The sequence below is a fragment of the Hirundo rustica genome, chromosome 2 (genome assembly GCF_015227805.2).
Source record: "Hirundo rustica isolate bHirRus1 chromosome 2, bHirRus1.pri.v3, whole genome shotgun sequence".
NCBI lineage: Eukaryota > Metazoa > Chordata > Aves > Passeriformes > Hirundinidae > Hirundo > Hirundo rustica.
The window spans coordinates 85,990,573-86,009,286 of NC_053451.1; the positions used below are offsets into that span (position 1 = coordinate 85,990,573).

Genomic DNA, 18,714 nt, shown 5'->3' on the forward strand with positions numbered 1-18,714 from the left:
AGGTATTTCTAGGGCATTTCATTGCAACTTGAATGTCTGGGGCTAGATTCAGTTGCTCATACATACGTAGCTAATGTCATTTGAGACTCTCTGGGTTATCCAGGGTTTTCTTGGGTCTCACAATGTGACACAGGTCCTGCTGGAGACCTCTGCCTATCAGGAGGCAACTGGAGGCAGGGCCCATGTTGGCACAGGGTGGTTACATGTGAGCGCAGGATTTCTGTGCTATACCTATGCAAAAGAGTAAAAACTTTAAAAAGTGGCTTGTTCTTACTTATTTAACACTGAAGGGAGTTAAATGTCTTGATTAGATTTAGCCACCTGAAAGAGAGATCAATCTCACTCTAGGGATGAGAGGTTTTATTTTAAAGTTGGGTTAACAGTAAGAGTTTTTTAAAAAATCAGATAATTTGTTCTTCAAATACTTCCTGCTCTGGGAATACTGAGGCACAGCGATGTTTTGTAAGTCAGTCTCAGTATTCACAGCTATGAAAAAAAATAAAGGTTTAAAATTAACAAAAACTTCTCGAGGCTTACTGATCAGCAATATATGTAATTTTGTTGTATCATTAGCTGTAATATGCTTTTAGATGTAACATGCGTATTTGTTATATATATTGTCCGTTCTCTGTTCACATATTAAAACATCAGGATTATAAAGTATGTGACTAAATGTGCAATAATTTATGCAGCATTAAAAAACCTTTACATACTTATTAATATGTGAAGTATTTCAATAATTTAGATGTTCTGTTGGATTAATGATGGGGCTAGAATAATTCTTCTAGTCTTAATGCAACATTTAAATAACACATCGTCCCAGAACCAGAATACAACAGAAGGAAGTAAAACCACCTTTCAGTTTAGCATTTAATATGAAAAATTGGTCCAATACTTTACAGAATAATGAAATTGCAATATTGACTTACAAATCTGAAATTATCAAAGAGAAAGGGGAAGCACTCTCAATGCTGTTACAACACTTGACATTGAAACCTTCTCTCTGAAATGCAAATGTATTGTTTTGAAAAATGTTCCCAAGTAGTGAAGTACATAACATTTTTGCAGGGTTTATGTGAAAAGTAACCACTGTGTCTTCAAGTATATTCTTTTCAAATAAATTCTGAAATTACTGAAGTTTTTAATTTGTATTTACTTGCCACATATAGGGCATGAGCTGAAGAACAACAGTGAAAATGCTCCATATAGCTCTAACAATCTGCTTCAAGTTTGACTTGTAGAACCTACGCAGAAGGGTAAGAGTCCTGGGTATTTTGTTGTCTCAGCCAACAAGCACGATTGATGCTGCTACCTACCTGTCAGCCGTCAAACAAGTACTTACAGTCACTCTGCTTTACCTATCAGGTTAATTTCATGTAGTAAGTGGACAAACAGTAAAATGGAGAGGAGAGGAGAGGAGAGGAGAGGAGAGGAGAGGAGAGGAGAGGAGAGGAGAGGAGATGGAGAGGAGAGGAGAGGAGAGGAGAGGAGAGGAGAGGAGAGGAGAGGAGAGGAGAGGAGAGGAGAGGAGAGGAGAGGAGAGGAGAGGAGAGGAGAGGAGAGGAGAGGAGAGGAGAGGAGAGGAGAGGAGAGGAGAGGAGAGGAGAGGAGAGGAGAGGAGAGGAGAGGAGAGGAGAGGAGAGGAGAGGAGAGGAGAGGAGAGGAGTTTACTCCACCCAGGAAATGCATGACTATTTTTATTAATTGATGAGGAGCACTACTTAAACAAGGAGTGTTACTGTTTTCCAAAGAAGGGATGTAGCTCCTATTTTGTTTATTTCAGAGGACTGTAAAAATAAGTACTATGGTCTTCTCACACTATGAGAAAGGGGAAACAAAAGCAGAAAACACCCCTACTGAAGCTGGCTGAGAAACAGTTACACTGGAGCTGGAAAAAAGGCCACCCTTTTGACAAGTAGGCTTTAACAGGATAAATGAAAACAGCAAGTTGCCTCTGGTGAGTCACACTGAACCAGCATTTAAGCAGCAACATCCATTGTCTGTTTCATACAAATTTCTGTAGCAATCATGTCCAGACAGAAGTGCAGCCATACGCCCCGTTATGCTGGTAACAATGGACACATCCCCGTTTGTAAACAGAGGCCAGACTATATCAAAGACTGTTGGATGGTCTGTGAGAGAAGTATGAAAACACATTCCAGCTAGGATTCGTATTCACATGGCTCTGCCAACTTGAAATTATTCTTCAGATTGTGCCAAGTACAGCATGAAATGCAAGCCAGAAGGGGAGGGTCACTTACCTCTTGCTGCTGACCATGTGGATGTGAGAATCTAGAGGCTTTCGGGGTGTGTGTGATGGTCACTTTGCCTCCATTCTTCTTTGGCAAGTGTTTCCTTATTTGAGAGTATATGCACAGCACACGGACATACTCTGTTTTCCATTGAGATTGTCTTCCTGGAAAGTGGGATGGTCAGTTATTCAAAGAGAGGGAAGACTGTCTACATAGGGATTTGAGAAATACACACAGTTTAACCCCAAAAGGACAATATATCACTCTGTTGTGGCCATAAGATCTTTCTTGCCATTTCAGTAACACCAGTCAAAAAAGCAAGACTTCAATGGCATGAATGAAGACAAGGGGGATGCTGCGGCATATCCAAACACAAGAGTCTCGGCATATTTCTCCTAATGTTTGTATGATAGACAGAAGATATATTAATGAGATATTTAACATATTACATCACAGCCGACTGTGTCTCTATTTTCAGCAGTTGCTTTAACAGGGGCAGATATTTGGCAGGAACACTTCGGTATGACTGTATAGCTCAGGGTAGTCTTGATAGAAGGAAAGACTTTTGTGACAACATTTAGCAGAGCACAATATAAAATGATTGATGATGGAACTCCCAAGTGACAGTAGAAAAATGGCAGAAACTGTGAAGTTGTTCCCCTGAGATCTAATATGTATCTCATATGTGTGCTGTATAATATGTAACACTTCACCCTACTTGAGTGTTCCTTGTGCAGAAGAGCTCATTACAAGTGCAATACAAGTAATATCAAAAGCACAAGGCTGTATCTATTCACCAGAATAAAATTATGTCCTGTTCCACATCACATTGTTTTCCTACTAGCTATTGTCCCTTGATCCTCACTCTGTGTAGAAGTGGCTTGAGATCATCTAGAACATAACAAGAAAATGAGTTAGAGCACTTCACTGCTGTGTTACATAAAACTGACCGACTTTTCAAGACCATTGTGCTTTATACTTCTTTATATAGGTACCTTTGGGTATGAAACTGCTGCATACTATGGTAAAATCTAGAAATATTTGAGCCTTTTTTTTTTTTTTTTTCAGACAGTTTGAATTGGAGAGAGCCTAGAGATTTCTGCACATGTACCACTCCTTATTATCAGAGCAAGAAGTCTCCTTGTACTTGTTCTAGCGCAGCAGCCTGCACAGTGATACCACAGAGCACAATATGCTCAATAAATATAGCAGATACGGTAAACATATTTGTGTCGGTGTTTTCCCTTAGTTCTTGAAGGAACAGAGACACACATCTAGCTCTGTTCCTTGTAACTGCAGTATTGCTTACACATCTTTCTTTTGCTATTGTTCTGTGTTCCTCAGTGCAGCATCCATGTTTCTGCTGTTTAAGAGATAGCAGAGGATTAATCTTCCAGAATTGTAAATGTTTATGTCTGGGCTAGACTTCTTTTAGACTCCCTTTATAGCTGGTGAAAAATAGATTAACTCTTTTTTGGGTATGTTTTATATGATTACAATTTTAGATGTCTTTCTTAAAATAAATTGAGCTTATCAAAAGTGTCTGTTCCTCTCCATCAACTCTAAAGAGAATTTCGATTACTAACTCCAGTGACAGAGTCTACAATATTTATAGCTATATTTGGACAGATGAACTTTGCTTTGTGTTGTGATTTTTATCCACTGATATTTATTTGGCTGGGCTCTTGCACTGTAGAAATAGTGATTTTTTTGTTGTTGTTGGATAGCCACCTGCAGTAAAAGTAACTCAAGCAGCACATTATTTGGAAGAGTTCTTTCTGGTTTTGTTCTCATGGATGCCTTCTCTTGGAAAGAATTATGGAGTTTATTTTTTTCTGCAGGAGTGCTGAAGTGACAGTGATACCTCTGGGTATGTAGAACAGGGAGCAAACGTGAAAATACAGATTACCTCTTCGAAGTATTTGTATCTTGGGTAGCCAACACTTTTAAACCTGCAGGCCCCTCTTTCTGTCTGGAGCGCATTGCTGTCTACATGGCACACGGCAAGGATGGGAGAAATGCAGTCCCATTTGCCTACACAGAACTGCAGCTGGCAGCAATCTCCTGTCCTGAATGATGACGATGATGACGTGAAAAGTCTGACAGCACTTCATAAATCACCCACATGCCTACTGCCTGTAGTTTGAGTTCTCCATGGCTTTTGTATTTCTGGGAGTGCTGTCTCATGTAAGCAACTCTAAGTTGCATTTCAGTACCATATATAGATGCAGTGTAGGTGAGTCCATGTGGTAATTCAGCTCTCTTTAGAGTACAGTCTACACCAGCCTCTTTGCTCAGAAGTTGCTTTTCACTGCCTCTGCAGCATTGTGTGATGAGATCCTACTGCCAAAAGTGCTCTGCCCTGTTATTTCCAATAGCTCTGGCATGAGCCATGTGTATCAACCTCTTCCTTGAGTCAGCTGCATAGCAGATAGTACTGAGATTTAATTTGCACAAAGCTAAGTGCTTCTGCTTTGGTAAGTTTCTCCATAGATGTGTGAAGATAATACTTTGTACTGAAACGATCTTTGTGTGATCATCAGTTTCACTCTGGCTTTGTTTCACACATGCAGAACTAATGAGTTCAGTGCCTCTATTAAACAAATGTATGTACACAGATAACACAGATAGAGTGGCAACCTTCGAGCCAAAGGTACTCACTAGAAATGTTTTTACCAACTCAAGGTCTTCACCTTCTTTCTGTATTCACCTATCCATAGAGTCTCCCACTTGTGAATTGGTGGTTTTGTATGTGGCCAAAGGGGAAGACTTGTACAAGGACTTTGTAGAGTTCTGGAGTGGAAATGTACGCGTCTTGTACATTTTTTTACCCTTTTGGATATAACTGCACATTGCATGCGAAACATAAGCAGATAGAGGTAATTTTATTTGTGTATGTAACATATAAAAAGAGGATAAAATATATATTTATTGTCCATCAATTGCTCAAATGACTCTGGAAAATCTAGTACACCCTACATTACAATAAGGGCTAGAAGTTTAATTAAATTCTTATGGGGGGAGTTGTTTGCTTGTTTGTTTTTTCATACACTGGAGTATCCTCACATATTATAGACTCAGTGAACTGCACCTAGATCTTCTGTAACAGTGAACCTGTAACTAAATCATGCATTTTCATGTTCAAGGTTAATACTTTTGCCTGTTTGAAACCTGGATTTGTGTTGAGATGTTGTTTGCACATTGCACACTAAAAGCCACTAGGAGTTTTCCTTCTTGCAACATAGCATGGAAAAAGTACAGTTTATTAGTTTGCAAGGGGAAAGAAAATAAGATAGGGATGGTATCAGAAGCTTCCTTTAGGAAGCTGCATAATAAATGTTACTTTTTAATTTGACAAAATTGGGGCAGCAATATAAATTAAAAAATTCATTGGCATAAATGGCATGTTCAAACTGGGACTTTGCAGTTGTAAATAATCTGCTTCTCTAGATGACATTGAGAGGTTTCACTAGCAAAGCACGATGTGATTCCCTACATGTCTTACATGTAAAGTACTATATACAAAGAAAAATTTTACAGAGAATGAACAATAGCAGCAATGCCAAAGCAGATAGTCTGTATGTTTTAGATATGTCATTGTTCACTATATCTAGTTGAATATTTATGGAAGAGGTAATTGGTGAAAAAATCCTTTTATAGAATCATAGAAATGTTGATTAGAATGGGGAGGGGGTGGGGGTGGGGGGGAGGGTTGAGGTCATGTAGCTAAACCTTATGCTTAAAGGGGACCACCACCAACACTAGGCCACAATCTATCCAGCCAGACACTGAAAACCTCTTTGGTAGAACCCCCCGAGCCCTCCCAGCTAGCCCCTTTCTTGCAGTACTGTAATATGGAAAAGCTGTTCCTCGCCTCCAAGATAAGCATCCCAAGGTGAAACACCTGTCCCCTGCTATCTTAACAGCAATGCTGAGAGGAGATTGAGAGTTTGGCTTAAATGTCTTTGTTTCTGTGTTTCAAGAAGTTGCAGTTTGCAAGTAGAACATGCCTTAGCCTCAGCTCCAAATGAGCTCTGTTCCTCAGCTTCTCGCAGGTCATCTGCTCCAGGCCTTTGATCATCTTAGCAGCTGTCTAATAGGTTCCCTCTGGTTTTTCAGCATCCTCCTTGACCTTGTGAGTAGGGAGGACCTGCCAAAATCTGTTATTACTGTTCTGTAGTAACCAGAGCTGAGCATGGGGCAGTAATGAATTCCTTTGATCTGCAAGACACAGCCATAAAAGAACCCATTACAGAGTTGTGTGAGCTGTGATAAGAACACATCGTCACCTTGCATTCAGCCTGGTGATTGCAGCGCTTCTCACTGGCTCCTTGGGCTGCTCTGCTGGCTCATTACCAGCCTGTATTGATGTGTGGCATCTGTCTACTCTCATACAGACTGTTATGCTTTTTCTTATTGAACTCCAGTTTAGCTCTCAGCAGAAGTACCAGGAGCGGACAGTGACATGATTAACAGTTCACTGGATGTGGAGATATTAATTTGTCGATTGCACAGTCAATGGGTAGCAATGACAGCATGCATGTGGTATTAATCCTATGAGTCCTTGGCTAATTCTTAGATTCCCTGTATAATCCATTAAGAAGCAACTTTGCTTTGCACTTCAGCTACCACAGACAGTGGGAAATAGGGGAGTCAATGGGAATTTTGCATTTAACTTTCATAGTTGTCATTGCTTCAAGTGGACAGTTCTATCAAAAAATAATGGTCAAAGCATTTAACCAGATATTTACCAACTTTTCTCTGAATGAGTATCTTAAAAACAAGAGTATTTCATAGTAAAAAATACTGTAAATAGAATCTCTTGGGGGTTTGGGAGTGGTAAAAGATCGGCTGATTATGAACTTTGTAAATTCAACCATTAATAGGTTTTGTGGTGTCTTGATCTACAGTTAAATGCATTAAAATCCTGATATCCTGATCCTTATTTCCTGATAAAATCTAATCTTTCATTAATGTATTCACAATTGCTTTCAGTGAGGATTCCTCTTGGATGAACTGTGACAGCCTCCACTCCTGTGTGTTTTATGGTCTCTTTCATACATTTCAGGTGACCATGACACTAAGCTGTATAGGACTCGGTGCTGTTTTCCCTCCTGGTCATTACACATGCAGGACCATGGTACCAATGGGTCCTCACTGCTGGTGAGGATTCCTACCAACAGTGCTCAGACCTATCTGACCCAAGAAGCACTGCTTGTGTGCAGAGAAAAAAAGAATGGATGTTACAGGTAAAAGACCCCATACAGGATAGCAAGGACTTCTTTGTTTACCTAGGCAGAATGAAAGTTTGCTTTTTTTCTTGCTTTGCCTTATTTTTGTCATTTGGTGGACCTTTGACTCCTGCCTGACAACAGCAAGACACCAGGAGACTGCACCTTATCAATGGGTATCTTTTTGGCTCTGCTATGATCCATGATACTGTCAGACTAAAACTTCCTCTGTAAATATATTCCATCTTCTCTCAACCTAGAATTCCATCAACCTTGCAACCTAAAGCCACTACAGTATATAAAAATGTATGTCTATGGTGTGCACTGCTTGCCCAAGACTAGAGAATGGGCTAATGAAACTCCCATTGGCCCAGAATTTGTTTACATGAAAAATTCTTTCTTTTAAGGCCAGTTCTTTCGCACTCTACACAAATATAAGTTATTAAAAAGAACAAAAAAAGAAAGCAAACGTGCGGATCAATAAAAAACCCCCAAACCTGGCATGCATTGCTGCATGTGAAACTTTAGCATATATCAATTATTTTGTGTTGCTAACACAGATGCTTTCCATGTATAAACCAGCTTTTAAAATGTGAGGTTTTTTACCATGGCTATTAAGTGACAGTGGTCTTCTAATATCAGTCAGTAGGAAAGTCTATTCCATTTATTCCTTATTTTCTGGATAGCCCCCTGATGTTCAGCTTTGCTCATTTTCCATTTCACAAATTGAGTTTACTTTAACTAAAACAGTAATTCAGTTCTTAACGAGATTTGTGGTGGTGAGAGACAGGGTGACATAAAAAGGCAGAACTTATTGGCGAGATTCATCATTCATACTCTACAGCACACTCGAGCGTACTGGGCAGGAATTGTTATTAAATAGAGAGATGTGTCAGAGCCTCCAGAATCTGGCAGAATGAGTGCCTTAAACCTCTGGAATGGCCGATGTGCTCAACTCACATTCAGGCTCCTGGGATAATTGCAAGAATATAGCCAGGTTAAGTTCTGCAAGGGAGAAGAGCTTGGCATTGTGCTCACACTGTGAGAGTGGCAAGTGTTGATTAAGGTATAGAAAGAAAATAGTCATGGCAACAATTATGGTTGCTAGTTGTTCAGGGGAGTGAGGCATAACCACATCTACCTCGTTACTGCATTTTACTAACTGTAATAACAAGGGTCAAATGCTGTTGGGGAAGTACAGAATCTATGTTTGAGTAGACAGGTCAAGCAAGTATCTATTTGTATTAGAACACAAATGGGATAAGGTATGAATTGCATATAAAACTAATAAGTGAAAACAAGAAAAAAGATTTCTTAGTGAAAGTTTAATTAAATATTCTGTGTGTAATTGGCTTTTGTGAAATAAAATGTCCTTTGGAAAAACATGCCTTAGTGCTAGGAACATACACAAAGTAGAAATATAACAAGCTCAGATAGGGAATTCTGTGGGATTATGAGAGAATTGGGAAAATTTATGCATTATCTTATGCATTATCGGTGGCCCAGATGTCAGCTACAGTGTTCCTATGGAGTGGAATCCTAAAATGAAGTAGGCATTTCACAGTTGGAGTGGGTTGAGACTGACAATTTCATGGTCATGAATGTACAGAGGTGGGAATTAAATTACATTCAAAGATTATAAATCAAGAGGACAGTCTCATGTAACAATAAGTGGCTGCTGAAAAATAAGTCTTGTAAAAATACAGAGTATAGTTTTACCAGTAAATTTCACTGAGTACTGAAAAAGTTGGGATTGGGAAAGTTTTGACGCCAAATTTGATTACAATTTTAAAATTGCAGAATCTTTATACTCAAGCAATTTATGAAAAAGACACAGCCTATTTCTTGATTTCTCTTTGAATTTTGTAGCATATTCTCCCCAGTTTAAATTAGTCCCATGGATAAAATGCAATCTCAAATATTTTTTGCAGTTCAGTCAGCTCATGCTCACTGTTGAAAATATTTTTTAAAGACTCATTTGAAATTACTTTCAAGAACACCCTAAACCCTATTAGAATGTTAAGACACCAACCCTTTTCTCTCAAGCAAATTTTCAGAAATCTATTTCTATTTTGTTAAGCTCTCAAATTCAAGAAGAAAAATACAACCACCAATCATGCACACCATACTTGCATTTTCTGATAATGTGTATTTATTTGTATCCAGAAATACAAATGCTGGGATCAAAATACGAATATAAATAGTATTCTAGACGCACAGCCCTACTCCTTAACACAAAGTAAACCGGAATGGATGTGATCAAGAAGGGAAAGTCGTTGTCTAAGAACTTGAGGAGATGAAGCACATGGGTGTTTGACTTTTCTGATTAGGTCAGTCTGGGGGATCACTGGGATGGCTATCTAACTTAAAATGACATACTGGTACTAGTGCTACCTGTATTATTCAAGGCACATTGGGCACATAATTGTACTTTCATTTCACTATGACATCACAAGCTGCACTGCTAGCAACGAAATCACACACCCCTAACAAAAACTTAGGAAGGAAAGATAATTAGAAATCTAAAACTTTGTCTGTGTTCTATAAGAAAATTCAATTTGGCACATAGTTGGCAGTATTTATTTGATTACTAAAATTACACACACTTTAAAAAATAAAAAAAAATCCATGTGTTGTCGTGGTGAAAAAAAATGCTTTGAGAGCAGTATACTGAGAGTTTAGATCAGGATTATGTGAGGGGTTTGGTGATGGCCTGTGGTAGCCACAGATTGGTCCATGATTTAAGGTTGGTATTGCATGTAATTGTGGATGACAAAAAAGTCACAGGACTCCTGAATGACTGCAAAAGAGAATAAGGAAATGTGATACTGTAATCTTTCTGCACCAGGTTTCCCACTTCTGTTCAGAGGAAATGTTTTGTGGGAGTTTATTCTGTTTTGTTTCGTGGGCTTTTTTTTTTTGTTTTGTTTTTGTGTTTTTTTTTTCTTTGCAGTACTATTGTCTGGCAGTGCCATACTTCTCTGGGCTGCCTGTGTAATACTGTCAAATATAATTATTTTAGCAGCTTTCCATGAGTTCCCCAGTTGCTTTCATTTTAAGGATCCCATGAGGTCTGTAAGCATGGAATGGACTCTGTAGCATGCTCTATTTCATATTTGTCAGTAGTTTTTAAAAAATATGTCATCAGTATTGTTCTCTTCATCCATTTAATATTAATTTACCTGTTTTAGGCCTCACTTTAAGTATGTAAATCACAAATCTCACATTAAGTACTTAAGTTACAAATCTACACTCCACAAGTTTTAAATCCAAGCAATGGATAATCAGCTCTTACAGAATATCATCCAATGATCTTCCTGATTTGAACTTAAACCCATCTTCTGGTCAATGGTCTTAATTAATGTGGAAAGTTTTGACTCAGACCTAGAAGGTTTGTTTTTTTAAAAAAATTTGTAATCCTAATACAGTTTCAGTAGCAAGCCATCACCATCTTCACTGTGGATGCATTTTCATTCTTTGTACTTTTAGAATATATTGTGTCAGTACAGCTTCTTGTCTTGTAAGCACTGCTGCAAAAAGTTATAGAGACATTAGAAGAGTATTAAGGGCTGCATTAAACACTAAAGGGAGCACCTGCATTACCCTGTAAGAAGCTCCACAGGCTGGCTTAGCCCTCTAAGTAAAGTTAGGTGGGTGCTTCAATGACAGCAGAGGCTGTTGTATCTCCTCTGACTAGAGCCATTCCTTACCTAGATAAAAGAATACCCAGCAAGTTACTGGCTGTGTATCAGTGCCTGCTTTACTTGGTTCAGTCCTTGAGAAAGCTTTCCCCTAGATACATGAATAAACATAGCGACATCTTCTGCTTGTCCTTTATAAATAACAAATGATTAGAAGAGCAAAATGAATGTTTTGGTAGGAAGCAGAGAATTCTCAGGTGTCCAGCTCTGAGGCACTGATTTTCATGATGAATTTTATTCTCTAATTTCACATATATTCTAGGAAAACCCTTGAGGAGTCCAGATACAGGCTTGGGGACCCACAACAAAAGAGGAAAATGTAAAAGAAAGTAAAGTCTGCAGAAAGCAACACATTATCAGAGATATTGGATATCTCAGTTGAGGAATATCAGCAGTAACTAACCAAGTTCTTGAAGGCAGTCATGATCCAAAGTAATTTAAAGAAACAGCTGCTAGGTAAACTAGATGGTTAGAATAGTATTTATTCCTAGTTCAGGACTTAGTCCTACTAGAAAGGGCTGTAGGCCATCATATCTCTGAAATATCCACCAAATATTCATCATTAAAAAAAAAATTGTCTAACTTCTCAAAGCAATTCAGTTCAAGCTAAGCTAATTTTTTCTGTTGAAACATAATTTCACTTTAGATATAAAACATAGCTTTGGTTTTAGTATCTAAACCAGTGGCCTGAATTATGAGGAAAGAAGTCCTTCTAGATCCCAGGGAATAAAGTAGTACTATTAAGGCCACTGAGTCTTGAAGAAAGGCCTTCATTTTCTTCACATATATACTAGAACCCTTCAAGAAGAGAGTGCGATAAACCATAAGAAGGTAGGGGGCATACAAGTGTAGTGTAAGACTAATAACACTATACTTTTTTCTCAGTAGCCAAGTGTAAGTTGAGCTAATTTTATGCTTGTGGAGGAGGAACATCTAAAATTAACTGAGAGAAAAAGCCAAAAAAATCTCTAAAGGAAAAAGAACCTCGCCTTTCATCTGTATGTGGAAATACATTCCCAATCCATAGTCTGGTTTTTGCCAATTTTAAATAGTCTTCTGGAAAGAGAGCTGGATAAGCCTTGAGTTTACGCTCTGTATCTCTTGGAATGAAATTGCTGAGTGAAGAAGGAAGGATTCTGCTAAACTGCTGAAGTTCCACTGCAGCCTTTTTCTGTTTAGGAAATAAGAAACCTACAGACTGTTTAGAAAAATAAAGAAAATGCAGACAAATGTTCAATCTGTAGGCTGAAGACATTTAGAATATTGGTCACACTCTGTGGGGCTCAGAAAGAACTCCAGGAAGGTCATTGGTCCCACTTGCTAACTTTAAGATGCGAAATAGTTTTTAATGTTAAGGAATATAATTTCGTATTAATACATGATAAAGGCACTGACATAAGAGGCACAAGCATTTCACTGTGAGCAAGAGGAAGATACTTTGGAAAAAAATAATCTGTCTGTTCAGGCATCTACGATTATGAGATATGGCTTGCCTTTTCTTACTGGAAACTAGGAAAGAGCAGGTAATGGAAAAAGTATAATCTGTTATGGACACCTTTTACAACTTTCAGTGGGCACTTTGTTTTAGAGTTTAGAAGATAACACCGACCCTCCAGGTGGTATGAAAAAGTCCCTGGAGGTGTTTAGAAAAAGACTGGATATGGCACTTAGTGCTATGGTTTAGTTGATAAGGTGGTGTTAGGTCATAGGTTGGACTTGATGATCTCCAAGGACTTTTCCAAACTACTTGATTCTGTAATTCTGTGAAATCTGTCTTCCTTCCCACAAAGACAGCAGTTTCAGAGCTACCTGACATCTGGTCATGTAGGAGTGTAATTTTATTAGATATATGGTGAAATTTTGTATAAAAAAGGAGGGAAACAGCCTTCCCTTCATGAAATGACCAAGTAAGGAGAGTTGTGATAAATTCATGAAATAACGTGAGATACTAGACACCAAGACACATTAGAGCTGCAGAAGTGTTTAAGATAGCTATCTATCTGAGATATTTGGCAGTATGCCTGCAGTTCCAGAAATAATTTCCTATCAGCTAAAGGCTCATGTGTCACGGCTGTTCCAGCTGATGAATGTGCAAACCTCCAGGTGGATGATTTGGAATTAGCTGTGGGTTAAATTGATAAGAGGACTGCGACAGATAAGAACTGCACAGCAATAAAGAATAATTTCTTTCTCTTCTTTTAGCTTCACTACTCATCACTGTCTCTGTGAAGACGGTTCTGGCTTGTGTAATTTTTATCATTTTTATTGGTATGCACAATATAGCAATATGCAGTTGAGAGTTGATTAAGGAGAACATGAGAAAGAGAAGGTTATCAAAATGCCTGAGGTGTTTCAAACTACACCCTTACTTTTTGGTTAGAAAGTTATATTAAAATTGTGTGGTGTATTCTGCAGTTCCACATTACTGCTAGACATTGAGAGAGTGTAAGCTGGGTATAAGTTTTTATACCTTAATTCTTGAAAGAATGGCTGTAAAAAAAGGAGCTGTCAATATGCTAGGCATCAGAGCCAGGAAAAACTGAGAAGATTAAATTAGGCAGACCAATATTTTTTATACAGTCTTAGTTGCCTTGAAAATGCTGCCCTCAAGAAAGAAAAACTATGTCCAAGAACTTTTAATTGAAGGGGAGAATAAGAGGACTTACTTTAGATCCTCCTGGGAAAAAGAGGTGATTATTTTAAAAGCCCTCACAATTTCTTCTGCAGCTTCAACAAGGAAGAAATGTAATGTGAAGATACTTGGCTTTGAGATTTTACATAGCCAAATGTGTTTATTTCACTGCTCATTTGGTTTTGCTTTCCTCTGTTCCCTTCCTTGGAAAGGTAAAAAGAAGTACTAAATAACAAAGAGAAGTAGTTTAAATGCAAGTTTCTAATATGAAATCATACTATAAGAACATGCTCTAAAATGCTAAAACACAGTTTTTACATTTCTCATGGGACAACATGTGAAAATATTTATTTTTGCCAATGTACAAAAGAAGCAAAAGAAAATCTGAAGGTCAATGAGGATATTCTTAGTCCTACAGGAGGATATGGCACATAGGTGTATGCAGACCACAATGGCATTTTGAATGATTCCGATCATAGAAATCCTACCTTCCCTGATCTCTAAGGCTTTCCAGTGGCTGCCAAAGCATGAAGCAGGAAAGCAGTGAGTAAGCCAAGTTACTAGGAACAAGCAGAGGAGTGCATTCAGGAACCTGCCACCCTGCAGCCGCATGCCTTGCATAAAAATCAATTGTTTGATAACCCCAGAGTAGAATCAATTACATGGTAGAATATGTCCTCTGCTCTCACTCTAAGAGCAGAAGGCAGTAGTGTCTAAAGATTCTTGATTTAGGACAGTAGAAAAAGTTGGAATTACATGCTTCCATCTTCTGTTTATTAAAAAAGTCTGAAAATGGGCAATATGAATGGACTTAGAATCCTTCCAAAGGAGGATCTGGTGGGACTGTCTGCTTTCAGCAGGGCTAGGGGGGCAGCCATGAGCAGAAGTGTAAGAAAAGCATATGCTCATCATATAACATGGAAATGTTCCACTTCCTAGAAAATTCATACAGTATGGAATTGTTAAATAAACATCACTACCTGTTCAAGATCTAATGGTGGAAAACACCTGATTGTGCATCATTTGTCTCAATACTACCACCAAAATTGATTGTGCAGAGGGTTTGCAGTAACCCTCCCCTAAAGGAAAATGTTTTCCATTCTTTTACTTAGGCTTGGAATATTTCCAGTATTCTTGCAAAATATGGCTGAAAGTGACTATTAGAGTAGACTAATTAATAATTAGAGATTAGGCTATCCAACTCATATTTAATCACCTTCTTGCACTACTTAAAATATCACTGTCATCCTTAAATTAAGTACATACATCCAAGTGCAGGACAGAGCTTTACAGAGCAGTTAATTTGCTAATTAGAGTTAGCAAAATTTTCAACATGTATTTTGAAATCAAAAGGTTATCCTTGGTTTAGAAGACAGCAGATCAGGCAGATTTTTCTAAAAATAAGGCTTTGATTCTGCCTGAAAATTTGTGCTTCTAATTTGAATTTTGTCAGTCCTTACAGAAGAACCTAAACAGAGCTATGTTTCTGATATTTCAGACAAGTTAAAAACAGAAGAAAGATTTTGAATAACTACAATTAACTTTCATGTTAGCTTTTTTTTTTTTTCCCGATTAAAAACTCAGTGTAAGAACAGAGCAACAGCAATGACAGCAAGACAGTGAAGTTTCAAAGAACATGACAGAATTTCTGTTCCTTTAGGATTACCATTGCATTAGTTTTTGCTTGTTTGCAGGGTTTTCCTTTTGAGGAAAAAGGAACTCCTTTCCAATCACATCCACTATTCCTTTTTTTCATCAAATCCTGTGTGGAAGAGACACACATTTTTTGACTTAATAAAAAAATTATCTTCAAAAGAGAAAAGAAATAGAATTGTCGTTTTAATTATCTTTTAACATAAATCTTTTGTAACAATTTGTCATGCAAAGGGTAATAAAAAGCTATTGCTATTTAATTATGGATGTGGTTTGTTTGCTTAACAATTATGTAGACAGTCTATAAAAGGCATCACTTAGTTTAATACTGTAAAACTAGTTTTTGAAAAAAATGGGTAGTTTAGAGTTGAATGGTCAAAACCTTGAAAAGTACAAAAATTTTTTCTAGCGTAAAATATAGTTGGAAATTTTGGAAAAGAATGGAAAGAACCTCTTTCTATATGTGGCAACAATTTCACGTTTAATCCAAGTGTCACAATTGAGTTCCTGTGATGCACTATTCAAGCCACGAATGTTCAGGCTTTAGTTCAGACCTGGGGAACAACTACTGTGAGTAAATATTGCAGTGTATAATGTTGTGAAAAGGAGGAAAAAAGAGGCCTTTGGCACACGTTTTTCAATTTTATAATACAACTTTGAGAGAAAAAATAAGAATGCATGGGCACACTTTTTAGCAGATTGAAATCAGAATAAAGTCACATATTCCTGGTGCTATTATATAGTGATTTTTACTCATGGGCTATGCACTGTGAACTACTACAATGACACAAACAAGCAGGAATGTGTCCTGCTTCAAGTATAGTACTTTAGAAATTAATGACTATCCTGTGTTTAACGAGTCATAAAAAACACAGTTAAAAGCTTGAAAAACTGTAGAAGTTATGCCTACAGCTGCCTCATAGATAGGCAAGTCTTATTTATATCAAAATTATAGCTTTCTTCTCTGTCCGCCTTTTCACCTTTAAGTCAAAACCAATATGTGTGGGTAAGTGGCTAATTCCATGAATACCAGAAATCTGCAGAAAGTAACATCCACGTTTTGATCCTACCAGACATTTCTTATTGTCTGTTGGTGATTTCTCTATATCAAGGAGATAACAAATTTCCCAAAACCTATGGTATCAAGCAAATTTAAATACAAATGAGCATTTTTGTCGGCTTTGGCTTATTTGCTAGTGCCAGTGTACATTGCTCTGAACCTTAGGGACATGGCAGCATTTTGAAGAAAGTATGAGAATGAAAAAAAATAAGTTACATATTTAAACTTTGCCTGAATTGTGAAAAGCTTCTATGGCAAGTGACAATAGTAGAGATTTTAATATACAATAATTATTCATAAACATCGCTTACACTACAAATTCAGCTGAACTTTGTAAGAACCTTTTTCTTAAAACGAATAGCAGTTAGGAGAGAATTCTTCCATGTTTTGCTTTTTCAGGAAATTACATGTTAAAATTCTTCATTGGGCTCTGTGATGGTGAAGGTTAATGTGGTCTTTATAATTTGAGATGAAACTGACTGTGTCCTTCACTTTTTCTGCACTTTCACCATCCGTCTACAGTGAGAAAACACAGCAGTCTTCACTGCTACAGGCAACATTTAAAGATAGAGGTATCCAACCCAGTAGACCAGGTTAAACAGCAGGAAGGATGTAGGAAAAAAGACCCTAGAGTAAGAGTCCAGTTCTAAGATGTCTATGTGAATCCGTCCTCTCCTCCATGAGCCTGATTTACATTCTTCGTAACAACAGAAAAAGCTCTGACAGTCTTTCCCATCCAGACATTCGTAGACACATGCATCTTCAAAATCTTGCCAATACATGGCATTGTTCAATGTGATGACTGTAGTAGGTGGTCTCATATCAAGTACAGAATAATTCTGAGGAGAGAAAAAAAACCACAATAGTTTGACAAGTTTCCTTGGATGATACAGATCAAAATTAATAACCACAGCAAAAAGCAATAATTTTTTCACACTTGGGAGTTCACTTACCTGTCAGAATATTATTTGTAAGTTGTTTTAAACACTTGCAGCTACTACATTTAAGATAGATTCACAAAAATAAGGAAGATATCCCCCCTCTGCATTCAATTATACAATGTCCTCCACTTCACAGAGGTGCATTCACTGCCTCTTAACTTTAATATTATTTATAAAAACAGATATAGATAGTGATCACAGCAATAGATAGTGATCATTCCAGTACAGGATTTCAAAATGCTATCCTGAGGCATGTCCCCTTCGTGCTTATCACACTAACCATGCTCAGAAATAGGACGCTTTGATGTCAGGAATCCTTACAACAGCATTTGCACTTACAGACTTCTCCTTCTTTAATGTACTCCCTATTTACACTTCGTCAGCTTTTCTGTCACATCATTTCCTTGGCCTGCAATATGCTTTCTCACTATAGTCTACTTTCTCTTAAAGCCACCGATTCCATCTTCACAAATGTCACCTCCTCCACTGACATCACTAGAAAAGGCCTCATCAGCTTTGCTGCCAGTCTGCACCATCCTGACAAAGCAGACACAGCCCTGTCAGCCTGGTTTTCTCTACCTAAGAGGCCCTTCCTCTCCCTGGGATTGTTCTGAGCATTGGCTTTGCCTGCAGGACCTTGCTGGCTGTGCTCTAATAAGCTGGTCATGACTGCATTTAGGAAGATGCTCTGGGCTTGTGCTTCCCTGCTATAAAAAGTACTCAACATTTCCTGCTGAAGGTGTTGGGGGTATCTGAAAACTTTCCTCCTGGATGTGAAAAACATTGGTGATATGGCTGATGTGCCTCAGTGGAATTTTTTCCTTTTTATATTGACTTAATTTACTTTCTACAAATCTTTGGGCTTGGCACACTGTAATATTACCTATCCCATAAAAAATGCTGATCCCTGACCTAAGATCTTGATGTGGCAACCCTCTACTTAGATGTTGGCACTGCCAAAACAGATAAATGCACCTGAACAATTGCCCTATGGAATCCAGCCAATTACTTCTGGACACAATTCATTTTATCATAAGTAAATGATAAAATGTCTCAGGTGCATTCTGCCATGAACTGCAAGCAGATTCAGTTTAGAAGCAGATCATTCCAAGTCTATTTGTTGTGAATGACTTTATCTCTGAGATTAGATGACAGAAATTATACCTGTATGGTCTTCTCTCTCTCTTGTAAAGTTTTGGGTGGTTTGTTTTAGAGCCTTACAATGTGTTGCCATGTGAAAAAGT

General features: G+C 37.8%; 1 protein-coding gene across 2 annotated transcripts in view; it reads right to left on the reverse strand.

The window, feature by feature from the left end:
• Positions 1 to 9,625: 9,625 nt before the first annotated feature.
• Positions 9,626 to 18,714, reverse strand: part of LOC120749698 (gamma-aminobutyric acid receptor subunit gamma-3) — a 102,706-nt gene continuing 93,617 nt past the window's right edge. For both annotated transcript variants that reach the window (XM_040057379.1, XM_040057378.1), the window contains one exon: positions 9,626 to 17,368. In XM_040057379.1, the coding sequence (XP_039913313.1) occupies positions 17,090 to 17,368 (279 nt within the window). In that variant the 3' untranslated portion in view covers positions 9,626 to 17,089. The remainder of the gene's footprint in view (positions 17,369 to 18,714) is intronic.